This window comes from Pteronotus mesoamericanus, unplaced genomic scaffold (genome assembly GCF_021234165.1).
Source record: "Pteronotus mesoamericanus isolate MK-2021 breed Mesoamerican mustached bat unplaced genomic scaffold, CSHL_Meso_final contig_178, whole genome shotgun sequence".
Taxonomy (NCBI): Eukaryota; Metazoa; Chordata; class Mammalia; order Chiroptera; family Mormoopidae; genus Pteronotus; species Pteronotus mesoamericanus.
Window position 1 is genome coordinate 495,262 of NW_026555074.1, and position 13,121 is coordinate 508,382.

The 13,121-nt window shown below is 39.2% G+C and overlaps 1 protein-coding gene across 1 annotated transcript; it reads right to left on the bottom strand.

The window, feature by feature from the left end:
- Positions 1 to 734: 734 nt before the first annotated feature.
- ZBTB33 (zinc finger and BTB domain containing 33) lies at positions 735 to 8,692 on the bottom strand. The gene is made up of 2 exons (XM_054566683.1): positions 8,504 to 8,692; positions 735 to 5,951 (listed from the first exon to the last, which is right to left on the bottom strand). Exon 2 carries the CDS (start codon positions 5,947 to 5,949, stop codon positions 3,931 to 3,933), a length of 2,019 nt encoding a protein of 672 aa, XP_054422658.1. The 5' UTR covers positions 5,950 to 5,951; positions 8,504 to 8,692; the 3' UTR covers positions 735 to 3,930.
- Between the last annotated feature and the right edge of the window lie 4,429 nt (positions 8,693 to 13,121).

The following is a 13,121-nucleotide window of genomic DNA, read 5'->3' on the forward strand; positions in this document are numbered from 1 at the left end:
CATTGAATTATATGAAGTGCATGTTACCTTAGAAAAATATTTGCCGCTTTACTTTTGCAAAACATTTGCTGTAATGAAGGAATTTGTATTTCCAATATGTATCTTGACTGCATTTTGTAATATTTACTGCTTTATTCTTAATTCTGCTTTAATGAACTGGGCATGAAACATTAAAATATTAATCCAGAACCTATATAAACTGGATGTTGCTTAAAATCTTTATCACTGCCATGTTGGAAACCCAGACTGCTTTTGTGATGTTTCAAATTAATAAAACTATCCTCATCCTTTAACTACTTACATATTTCTTCATGGAATCTACAAGTGTTGCAGATGCTCTAAAGCTGCTATTTTCAACTGGTGTGCCAGAAGAGTTTTTAAAATACGCTCTTTTCCCTTAGGTCATCAAATTAAAAAAATGACAACAGCCAACACAACAGCCATCCGGTGTGAATGAATCAAAATTATACCTATTTTTTGGTCAGATCAGCAAAAAACAAAAACAAACAAACAAACAAAAAAAAAACCCAACAGGGTCTGGCACAAATAACGCCCTTTTTTATTACAAAATCTTTTATTACAAAATCATAAGCATGTAATTCTGTAACATAACAATATCACACTCAAGCACACCATATGACATTTTAGGTGATGTTCAAATGAAAACTATAAATGATTACCATATTATTACCCTACCAACCACATTCAAGCAGGCGTTACTTCTGCTGGACCCTGTATATTTTTTGGTGTGCCATAAAATTTTAGTAATTAGTTTATGTGTTCCCCGAGATGAAAAAAGTTGAAAACCACTGCTCTAAAGTGACTGACAGCAGCTGACTTACTTCTATTAGGATTCAAGATGCACTGGGCATGCAAATAACCAACATATAAACCTAATGGAAAATGTTGTCATGCTATCATCAGAAATATAGCTTCAGTCTTCTGCTATGAAAATTGAAAAACAGAATACAAAGGTCTATATAATTTCTGAAAGATAATCTTGTAAAAAGTGCACTCAAAAATCAGAATTAAAACATTTTATTTTTGCTGTATGAAGCTCTACGAACTAATATCAGGTAACAGTTAATGAAAAGTGGAACTTAAAGTCATGACAGGGAAGATTGTACAAGTATGAATATTACAGCATTAGGTGGAAATGAACTTGGTTTCATATGATTGACAGAGATGAGGAAGCCAGTGCTGTTGAATTAGCAATTAATTCTTAGAATATGCATGCCTTGACCATACAAAATATGTTGGGTCTTTTTTACCATTTGTTTTATGTTTTTGGTACAATAGGAAAAAATGCAGCATCAATTCCTCATAGTAGTTGCACGTGGGGAATCATTACCACCAAAATGATAATGATCATTTAAAATATATTTTAAAGTGAATCTTGCAGGATTGCTATGGCATTTAGAAATCTTTGCTTGGTTTGAGAAGTTTCACTTTGTCATCTCTTTTAACAAATTGCTATTTCAAACAGTTCCTATCCAGAATATTTACAGGTAATCTATCATATGAGCAAACCTGAAGCCAACCTGAAAGAAAAAGTGAAATTCAATAGCCAGAAAACTAAGTATAACATAGGAAAACCCCATGATAAGTTTTAAGCAGTGTCTTGCTGCAGAGTTTCAACCCAATAAATAAACTGGGAGTAAAGGGTATTAGCCCCAAAGGAATATTCCACATGAATTCCAAACTTTGAATATAGAAACTTCTAGAAAAACTGAAGACCCTGACATACATGCAATTAAGAGTCTCCTGGCAAAAATACAATTTAATTTTCCAGTTTTCCTTCTCCCCCCAAACTCCAGAAGATACCTTCAGTAGGCACAGTTTCAATTTCATACTCAGGATTTACATAAAGCACAGCAGCAGCAAAAAATTATACCCATATTACTCAGACTGGATAGTTTTCCATTATAGAATTCCTGGTTTGTCATACAAGCCTTGTAGAAACTACCAAGTTTTATGATGACAAATTAATTTACCTAGAAGTTAAGTCTGAAAGGTCTGGAAGCTCTGCTGGCATCAGTATCATTCACACTTGTGGAATTATGTCTAACTGGTGAAATAGCATTAATGAAACTCAAATTTCCATGGAAAATATTTCAGAATGCACCCTATAGCCAAAGAGTAATGCTATCAATATCTACACAGAAAGGAAACACATTGTGAGTCCAGAAGTCACTGAGTCTTAAGTTATAAGGTAATTTAAAATTTTCCAAGGATTAGTTTATAAAATTGTTTTTGAAGGTCTAGACTCACAGAACAGAAAACAGATGCACATCATTCTAGTCCTCGGCAAGAAAAGGATCATTTTTTTCTTCTCCTTGTATTTTTGAAAATACTGATGCATGATACCCTCAGATATCAACTTAAGAAACACTGAAACCATCATCTTCAAATCCAGCTTACCATCAGAAGAATGATGTATATATGAGAAATTACGATTAAAGCTTTAAGTTCAAGGTCAAGAAATAGACTATTTTTAAAAATACATGGTTAAGGAGAAAGAAAATACCTATGTTGAATTAAGCAATACTTAAGCAAAGTTACACATGACTAATAACTATGCACAACAATCTTTTTCAGTATCTATTAAATTTTTTCCTTTGCAAAGTCATTTACAGAAGGAGTTCAACAAGTTAATCCTGTTATAAATGCTAGGCTATATTTTCCAACCTGCTTCCTTTTAGTTCTAGCACTTCAATAAGTTTTTACTTTATTTTCTAAGTGTTTAAATATGTGTCATTTTAAAAGGAAGGAAGGTGGTACTGTTCTCAAAATAAATGGGAATCAACAAGCCTATATTACATTCCATATATAGTCTGATTGCTATAATATTGCAGCAATTTGTAGATGGAATGGAATTTATTTTAGAAGGTCCTGCTGAAAGGAAAATACTAGATCACTGATTCAACTATTTCAAATGAAAACTTCCTATTATAGTTTCTAAGTAATATGAACACTGAAAAATATATGCCAGTAGCCTCCCACCCAAAATATGCAGGAGTCTCATTTCTGCGATCTATCATGTATAAAGATTCATATTGAATTAAAGATTTATTTTGGTGGCTTACAGATTCAAAATTTGAAAATTTTCATGGGACTATTTTTAAGCATAATGAGCAAAAAGGCAATCTCCATTCACTTACACTCTCTGTCTCTATGTAAGAGCAAAAATTCAAAAACACTGAAACAGAACTTTTCATCTCCTCTTGTCTGCATTACAGAGATTAGTCTTTTTGCCCACAAAGACCACATAGCAAAGGTATATATACCCTAGCCTCAGCCACCATTCTTTTCCATACTATGACAATAAAAGCAAGATTTAATTCTAATTAGCTAAACCTAATTCTTGAGATGAGACTTGTCTGCATGGCCATTTTCATGGGGGGAGGCAGGAGGTTGCTATCCATTTGGCCTAGTGGAATACACAACCACACGGAGGCTTATTTTGAAATTTTCCAGAACAACTTTAGAAGTTCGTGTTTACATTTTATGCCATCTACGAGACATGACACATTTATAGTCTCAATATTAAGAAAACTGAGAATTCAGCAGTAAAGTGCTAACATAGAAGGGGAAACTTTTAAGATATACTAGGGTATGCTAATAACTCCAGTTATTTTCAAAGAACATTCAGACTGCTTCAAATTCTATTCAGGAAACTATCTCTCCAAGCCTTTTTTTTGCCTCTTAAATGAGCTGAAAGCTAACTATATAAACAGATACCTGGGTGGGGGGGGGACTTTTCAACCTCTACTTAAACTTTCAGAATAATTTGCTTCTAAAAATTATCAACAAATAACCCAACTAAACTACCTTCAGATGACATGACAGATCAAATTCCTTAATTTGCTTTATAGGTCTTCTGAAAGCCCTGCCCCTTAATTCAAACCAAAACTTTGATATTTCAAGAGTTCAATAAGATTCTGGTATTATAAATTCAAACTCAGTACTACCATCTGTTACATTCTGTTTAAAAATTGAATCATTTTCCTGCTGAATAAAAATATCTTCCCAGGTCATTGGTTTGTTCTGAGGAGTGGATGTGGTCCCTACTGGAGGTTCTTTCCCAGCATCAACCTTATACCCAATACCATCATCCTTCATTACAGGCACAGTGCCTGACCTATCAGAGAGGTATGCATATTGTCTGATCTGTAGAGACCTGCATGGATGTAAACGATAAAGCTTTGAGTCTCCAGAAGGATCTTGACTATGAACTGACTTTATATGTGAAGACATAAACTGATAGTTGATGAAAGATTTGCCACAGGCCAAACATTGATACCTTCGCTCCCCTGTGTGATGAATTTCATGCTTTGTGCGATATTCTGCAAGAGGAAATACCTTCTCACAGTAACGGCAAGGATACTTCTTTTCCCAAGAATGAATGTTAAAATGTCTCCGCAAGCTTGTCAGACAGACATATGACCTTTTGCATACAATACAGATATAATAGACCCTTCCATCTACTATTAACTCATAGTGATCATCATGTTTTACTTTCATACGTTTGTTTGCTGTCTCACTGCTAGATGTTTTTGGTATCTCATTCTCAAGTCTGGCCTCCCCTTCATCAGGGTCATCTTTGACAGGGATCACTATGTCATAAGTATCTTCACCGATATTTGCATAGACCTTGCAACCAGTCGACAAGCCTTCAATTTCAGTAGCTGTATCTAAAGTAATGATCTTCTGACCCTCCATTAGATGTTTTGATTCTATACCTGGATCATTAGTGTTTCTAGTAATTATATCTGAAATTTTTAAAGAATTGGAAAGTGGCTCTTGCAGAAGTGTAGGGATCTGCATCTTCTGTATCAGTGATCCATCAAAAGTGGTATTTTGGGGGATATCAGCCTGTGGGACCAAAGATGTATTACTGACGGCCGAATCTGGACTGGAGCTAATAGTGTCATCATCATCATCTATAATTTCCTCCTCCTCCTCTTCATTGGCCTTGTTTCCTGTTAAAACAGCACTGTTTGGTGTCTGCTGATTCTGCACAAGTAAATTGATTGAAGGAGGCATATGATTTGGAAGTGAAGAACTGACATTTGGTGGTGTAGTAAGTGGTGTCTGATTTAACAAAATAATGTTAGGAGTCAGATGTGTCGGGGCTGAAGATACCAGCAATTTTTCACTTCCTTGTGTTTGGCTCAGAGTTGCCTGATTCACAGGAGTAGGAAGTTTCTGAGTAGGTGTGATATTTGTTAAAGGGGGAGAGTTATTGCTAGCACAAGGTGTGACATCTGAAATAGCAACAGAGCCTGGGTTAGGCTGGACCTGTGCCACTGCACTGGTACTTGGTAAAGTCTCCTTTGCAGGCAGAATCTCAGAGCAGAAAATGACGTCATCATCATCATCATCTGAATCAGTAACAATGATCTTTTTTGTCTCATAATCTTCAGCAGATAAGGAAAAAGACTCTGTTATAATAGGCATTATAGTGGCCCCATTATCTTGGGCTTCGTCTTTTGATTTTTGTATTTCAAGGTTCTTGTCACTAGAACCAGGAGGTAAGGTTTCTGCATTACCATCCTGAGCTGTACCTGAGATGCTTTTAACCTGTGACAATGGGACACCAAGCTCTGCTATAAATTTAACTCCTAACAACTGCCCTGATTTAATTAACTCATCAAGTAAATCTGACCTAACACGAACAATTTTAGAACTATAGATATAATTGAGAATTTCTGCAAAGATCTCTGCTCTTATAAAGCTCAGTTCAACAACTTGCCCAGCAACTGAGAAGAGCTGATGGAAGTAAGTACTAGAAGCAGAAAGAATATTCCTGTGGGCCCGGAATTTTCGATCTTCCACAATAACGGTAACATCACAGAAGAGTCCATGGCCACGTTGCTCATTCAAGGAGTTTAGCAGACTGCCAGAGTACTGAATGTCTGTAGCAGAAATCAGTTTTCTACTCTCCATGCCTATAAGAGAAAGGAAAGAAGGGATGAAACAAGATTAGGAAAGAAAAACAAAAGTACTTTATCATTCAGGATTTTAGCTACAGCATTATTAAATAGCTTGTTCAAGTTTTTTTTTAAGATTTCATTTATTTATTTTAAGAAAGAAAAAAGGAAGGAGAAAAAGAGGAGAACACTGATGCCCCAGAGAAACATCAATCGGTTGCCTCTTGCACACCCCCAACTGGGGACCTTTCCTGAAACCCAGGCATGTGTCCTGACAGAATCAAACCTGGGACCTTTTGGTTTGCGGGATGACACCCAACCCACTGAGCTATGCCAGTCAAGTCAGTTTGTTCAAGTTTTAACCAAAGTTTGGCATAACTTTTTGGCTTTTATATAAATTGTTCATATGGATTGGGTTTTAGACCATGCATCAAATTTCATGACTTCCCCCTGAGAAGAAACAAGCAAGTTTTAAATTGATATACAGATGTGAACAGTAATATCTTCCTTTGAATCTGAAATACATGCACCACCACTAAGCAATTTTTAAAGATTAGAATTTATTTCCTCAGTTGCAATTTTCAATCTTTTTTTTCAAGAAGAGCTGAGTTAATTTTTAGCTGTCTTAAAACTTTTTTAAGAAAAATCTTCATCATGAACACGTAAGTTATTTCACCTGTAAATGAATGATTTAAATCTTGGTGTCTGAAATATATACTCTTCCTAAATTTGAATTTATCTTCAAGAACATATTCCAAAAAGCTACTCCCTGCAGCCAATAACTGAATCAGCATTTATAAACATTGAAAACTATTACCTCTGAGCTTCTCATTATGCTTCTGTTCTTATTTAAATTGCAGTGCCTCATCACCATTAAATACCTTTATTACCTTCTCTTTTCTCCCTCCCCTTTCTCTTTCCCTTCACCTCTCTGCCTTTACAATCTCCAGAGGTAGAATGTTAAAGAGTGCCAAATGAAGTCAACAGATGCTACTTAAAAAAAAAAGACAAAGGAAAAGGAAAGTTTACCATTTCTTAATGCTTATTTGCACAAATATATTTTGTTGGTAAAGAATTATGTGCATTGGTATAAGAACCTCTTTCACATCAAATGGGTTAGTAAAAATGAAAACAAACTTATTGGAGCAGAGTAGACATTATTCTAGAAATATGGGGGGTGTCAGTAAATAGCATTACTATGTACCACCCCCAAAACATGTTTTGCACTTCTCAATATGTAGTCCCAGTAATAATGATATTCAGTTGTGTGTGTATGCTGGTACTTTCGGTAATGAAACACTTATTGCTAATATTCTTTTCCTTTAGAATTACCAAAATAGCACCACTGGTAACAGAGCTTTAACTTATATACACGTGGAAGGCAGGGAGGGCATCTCAAATATCTTCTCGATATTTCAAAATTATAGCTTAAAAACAAAAAGTAGGTGAAAAGTCTGGAGAGCAAGGATTAAATCATCATCAGTAATAAGGCACTGCCCATTAACAGCACCAAGGAATTCCAGGTTACTATAAAGGTATTCATCAGAAAGGGTGACCTTTGGACAGCGAGCAGTAACCGGGTCTTCAGAAATATGGGGATTTCGAAAGAAGTCACTTTTCAGTGGATAGATGGGTTTTCTGAACATGATCCCACAATTCTTGTCATTTGCAAATGGGTTTTTCCAATGGAGACATGAGTTAAATGGATGTGTCCCGGTGACACTGGGACTTGGTTTCATTTTGTTTAGGTTTCCTCCTCCCCCCAGTTAGGGTGGGCCCAGGTACAGCACAAATCGGTCTGAACTCACCCTAAGATTTGCGACCTGACTGGAAAAGCCATTCCGCAACATTGGCAGAGAAATCCTTGACTAGGGGCAGGCGATGGTGGAAAAGCGAAAACGCCATCCGCGAGGGGGTGAAACAAACCAACACGCGGCTCCCTGCGGCAGCTGAACCCCATCTTCCTTCCTCCACCCCCTCTTCCACATTTACACCCAGTCGGCTGCAACCTAGGATTTTAACCCAAATTCACGCAAAAAGGCAGCTTCTTGCAAACACAAACGGTAGGAGCAGCACAGTGAGGGCGGGAGTAATAAGGCGAGCTAGGGAAAGTAGAAGGTGGCGAAGAGGAGGGTGGAGGTGCTGGGAGGGGATGAGGCCGAGCAGGCGGCATTGTTATGCCCTGGGAAGGGGACGGAAGGGGAGGATGGGCCCGACAGAAAAGCTCTAAATCAAAGTAGGGGCAAGAAGAAGAAAAAGAAGCACAAAAAGGCAGGCAGAGGGGCAAGGAAAAAGCCAAGTGGTTCTCTGTGGAGGGCTCCCCACGCTCCGGGCCTACCCAGGGCACCGGCAGCCCCCGGGCTCCTGACGGCGAGGGGGACCGCGCCGCGGCCTTCCCGGTTCGCCCCCTCCTTCATTCCCGGGCCCACACAAAGAAAGGGCCGGAGGAGCGAAGCCTCCGACTTGGCCGCTTCCTGGTTCAAATGAGGAGAATGCAGACGCAGGCGCGGCCCTGGGATGGAGGAAGCAGCGCTCCCCTCGCCCCTCCCGGGTCGGGGCAGCGTTCTCACCTGCTTCCCCGTGCTGCCACTTCTCCCCGTCAGGCCGCGACGATGAGTGGGAGTCCTCCAACAACAAGAGGCCGGACTCCGCGGCTATTCGGCTTCTTCTTTAAACGTCGCTCCAGTCTTGGGCGACGTCGACGCGGCTGCCGCCTCCTGCTGCCACCGCTGCAACCGCTGCCCCACGCCGCCGACAGAGGGCACAGCGCGGGGGCGAAGCGCTGAAGTCGAAGGCTCCCTTCACTTCCGAGCACATTTCGGGTCTTTCCGGAAGGGCCCCAGCTCCAGGCGCGCTCGCTTCGGCGCCCCACTCGGCCTTCGGCTCCTTCCGTAAGGGGGCAGAGGAAGACTGGGAAGCTCTTGGCTGTTCGGCCCTTTCCGGAGGGCGAAAGGGTGGGAAAAAGGAAAGGGAAAGATAGAGATAACGCAGTCACTGCGTTGGCCATGCAAGGGACACTGGACACTTTCATATAATTTCACTGTAAAGCATCTAGGGCTCAAAAACTGAGACTTTGGGTTTCATTTCTTCTGCAAGTTTGAAACTGCTCTATTAGTCTCTTAGATGATGAAACACCTTGAAATATAATCTAAAGAAATAAAATAGATTTTATCAAAGTAGGTACTACAAATTCTATGATAAGATAACAAATACATTATAGTAACTATTTTTAAGAAATAAATCTAGTGTCTGGACAAGTACTATCTTCTTAATTGACAACTAAAGGATGCAGCACTATGTTAATTCCTTAATTTCAACTGTCATTTACTGACCGCCTTGTTCGATCTATACCAAATCTGATGCTAGGTTCTGTGGAATGCAAAAATGTATAAGCTAAGATCACTACCTTTTCAAATAGCTCAGTAGATAGACACACAAACATGGACAAAAGTGTTTGAACAAAGTATAGAACACAGAGAAGGGAATAGCAAACTGAATGTTAACATTTAAGCTGTATTTTGAATGATGAATAATGTTAACACTGTCATTGTTGATGTATTAGTATTATTTTTAAAGATTTTATTTATTTATTTTTAGAGAGAGGGGAAGGGAGGGAGAAAGAGAGAGGGAAATATCGATTGGTTGCCTTTCACATACACCCTATCTGGGAACCGGGCACATAACCCATGTGCCTTGACTGGGAATTGAACCAGCAACCTTTGGATTTGCCAGACAACACTCAATCAACTGAACCCCTCTGGTCAAGGCATTAATTTATTACTTATATTTATTTATTTATTATTTATTTTTTAAATTTTATTTTATTGATTATTCTATTACAGTTGTCCTGATATTCTCCCTTTGCCCCCCTCCACCCAGCACCCCCTACTCCCTCGGGCAATCCCCACATCATTGTTCATGTCCACGGGTCACATGTATAAGCTCTTCGGCTATTTCATTTCCTATACTGTACTTTATATCCCTATTCTGTAACTAACTACCTATTTGTACTTCTTAATCCCCTCACCTCTTCACCCATTCCCCCACACCCCCATCCCATCTGGCAACCATCAAAACACTCTCTGTATCCATGATTCTGTCTCTGTTCTTATTTGCTTAGTTTGTTTTTTAGATTCAATAGTTGGTAGATATGCATTTTTTGCCACTTTATTGTTCATAGTTTTGATCGTCTTCTTTTTCTTAAATAAGTCCCTTTAACATTTCATATAATAATAGTTGGGTGATGATGAGCTCCTTTAGTTTTTTCTTGTCTGGGAAGCTCTTTATCTGCCCTTTGATTCTAAATGACAGCTTTGCTGGGTAGAGCAATCTTGGATGTAGGTCCCTGCTTTTCATGACTTTGAATATTTCTTGCCAATCCCTTCTGGCCTGCAGAGTTTCTTTTAAGAAATCAGCTAACTCTTTTGGGAACGCCCCTGTAAGTAACTAACTTCTTTTCTCTTGCTGCTTTTAAGATTCTCTCTTTAACTTTAACCTCTGTCCTTTTAATTATGATGTGTCTTGGAGTGGACTCTTTGCATCCATCTTGTTTGGGACTCTCTGTGCTTCCTGCACTTGCATGTGTAATTCCTTCAACAAATTAGGTAAGTTTTCTTTCATTATTTTTTACAAATAGGTTCCCAATTTCTTGCTCTTTTTCTTCTCCTTCTGACATCCCTATGATGTGAATGTTAGACCTCTTGAAGTTGTCACAGAAGCTGCTTATACTATCCTTATGTTTTTGGATTCTTTTTTCTTCCTGTTTTCCTGATTGGTTGTTTTTTGCTTCCTTATGTTCCAAATTATTGATTTAATTCCCGGCTTAATCCACTCTACTACTGTTTCCCTGTAAATTGTTATTTCAATTAGTGTATACTTCATTTCTGACTGGATCTTTTTTATGCTGTTGAGGTCCTCACTAAGTTCCTCGAGCATCCTTATAACCAGTGTTTTGAACACTGTTATGATAGATTTCTTATCTCCCTTTTGTTTAGTTCTTTCTCTGGAGTTTTGATCTGTTCTTTCATTTGCCTTGTTTCTTTGTCTCCTCGTTTTGGCAGCCTCTCTGTGTTTGTTTTTATGTCTAGGTAGAGCTACTATGACTACATGTCTTGCTAGTGTGACCAAATGTAGGAGGTGTCCTGTAGGGTCCAGTGACACAGACTCCCCTATCACCCAAGTTGGGTATTCAAGGTTTGCCCTTTGTGTGGGTTGAGTACACCCTCCTCTTGTAGTTTAGCCTTGGTTGTTGTTGGCAGGTCAATGAGAGGGATTTACCCAGGCCAATCAGCTGCAAGGATTGGTTGTAACCTCTGACCACCAACCTCTGCCCTCAGTGGAGTATCAGCTGCACAGGGGCAGGGTGGTGGTGCTCCGATATGGTCTATAGCCGTACACTTGGTGCGCTGGCCCTGTGGTTTCCCAGGTGGTACAGGCCAAGGTCAGTTGTCAGTCCCCACTTGTGTTCTGCCTGGGGCCACCCTGCATGAGTTTTAAAGCAATCTGAGATGGCTGCTACTTGTGCTGGGCTTGGAGATTCCCAGGAGAAGCCAAGCTGTGAATCTAGGCTGGCTGCTGCTAGTGCTTGGCCTGGGGCTCACTGAGGCCAGCTGTTGCTTGTTTGAGAGAATTTAGGAAGTTGTGAAGCATGAGCCAAGACCAGCCATTCATACAGAATGGCAGCTTGGGTAAGCCCATAAGTTTGGTGGAGCAGAGTCTCTGGGGATTTTCAAGGTGAGTCTAACAGTGGTAGCCAGGTTGATGGAGTCTCAGATATGTCACCAGCTTGCTGGCTCTGTAGGAAGAGGGTTTAGAAAAGGAACAATGACCTCTGCTCACCTTGATGCCAGACACTTCAGTTCCTCCCTTTATGCCACTGGTGCCTTTCAAGCTACTATCCCGGTGCTGGAGCTCAGAGGAAGTATCAGTAGGTGAGTCCGTGTGTGGGTTCTAAGAGGAACTGCTTGGGGCTTCAGGAATTTCTTCCACCAACTTAATCCCTTCTTGTTTTTGCAGCAGGAAGTTATGGGGAGTTATCTTCCTGGCACTGAAACCCTGGGCTGGCGGGGGGGGGGGCTGATATGGAACTGGGACTTTTCACTACTGAGATATCCTTCCTGAATTTTTATCCACCACACGTGGGTGAGGGACCAGCCTATTCCGCGTTTGTGCCCCTCGTATCAGTCTGGATGGATGTGGTTTCATTAATTCCATAGTTGTCAGACTTCCATTCAACTCAGTTTATGACGGTTCTGAGTGAAGGTTGTTCTGTATTTTAGTTGTAATTTTGATGTGGTTGTGCAAAGAGGTGACCCCTGTTTACCTATACCACCATCTCGACAAGAAGTCTTGATTTATTTTTATTTACATAGCATTTCCTCCTCAGAGGGCTTTAGTGTCAGACACATAGTAGGTGTTCAATATTGTTTAATGAATGAATAAATGAATTATGGTAATTTTTTAAAAATCCTCAGGTTAATACACTTCCAACTGAGTACCAAGATGACCAGCTGAGTACCAAGATGAATGACTCAAGGGGATCGGTGTTTGGAGAGCAAAATATTTCCCTTTAGGTTGGTTAATGATCATATTCAACCTAAGGAACCAAAATAGTAGCTTTTTTCTTTGACAATAAAAGGACTCATTGGTACCATGTTCTTTCTAAAAAATATGTATAGGATAATATTGCATCAGTTTCCAAACCTTGAATTTGCACCTATTTAACTTTCAGTCAGAATCCCTGTGCTCCTTTCCTACAAAAACCTTACTGAAAATGTCCATCAGGATATAAACAGATCTAAGTATATCTAATTTTCTTCAACATAAAATCAGACAAGGATATCATCATCTATCCATCCCCAGTCTATTCTACATTCTCCTCACTAAAGTAAAGCCATGTAGCACAACATTAAATTAGTGTAATACAGTTGTATTTTCACATGGAAATGAGAAATTCACATGATATTCTTAATTTTCTTCTCTAATATTTTATATTTTTGGAAAAAATGATGTGGGAATTATTGCATCATTGGTTTTTTATTAGGACTTAAAATTATGAAAGTTTAATATAAACACATTTCATGGGAAATAGGAGTGTGCTGTAATAAAGAAAACTAAAGTAGATGGTAGTATTTTCCTGACAACTGAGTACCTAACAAAACTACTTAGCAGATTAATGACCGTTCTTGA

What these genes read in the sequence shown, in the direction of transcription:
- ZBTB33 (XM_054566683.1), bottom strand. Translation starts at nt 5,949, where the DNA reads ATGGAGAGTAGAAAACTGATTTCTGCTACAGACATTCAGTACTCTGGC.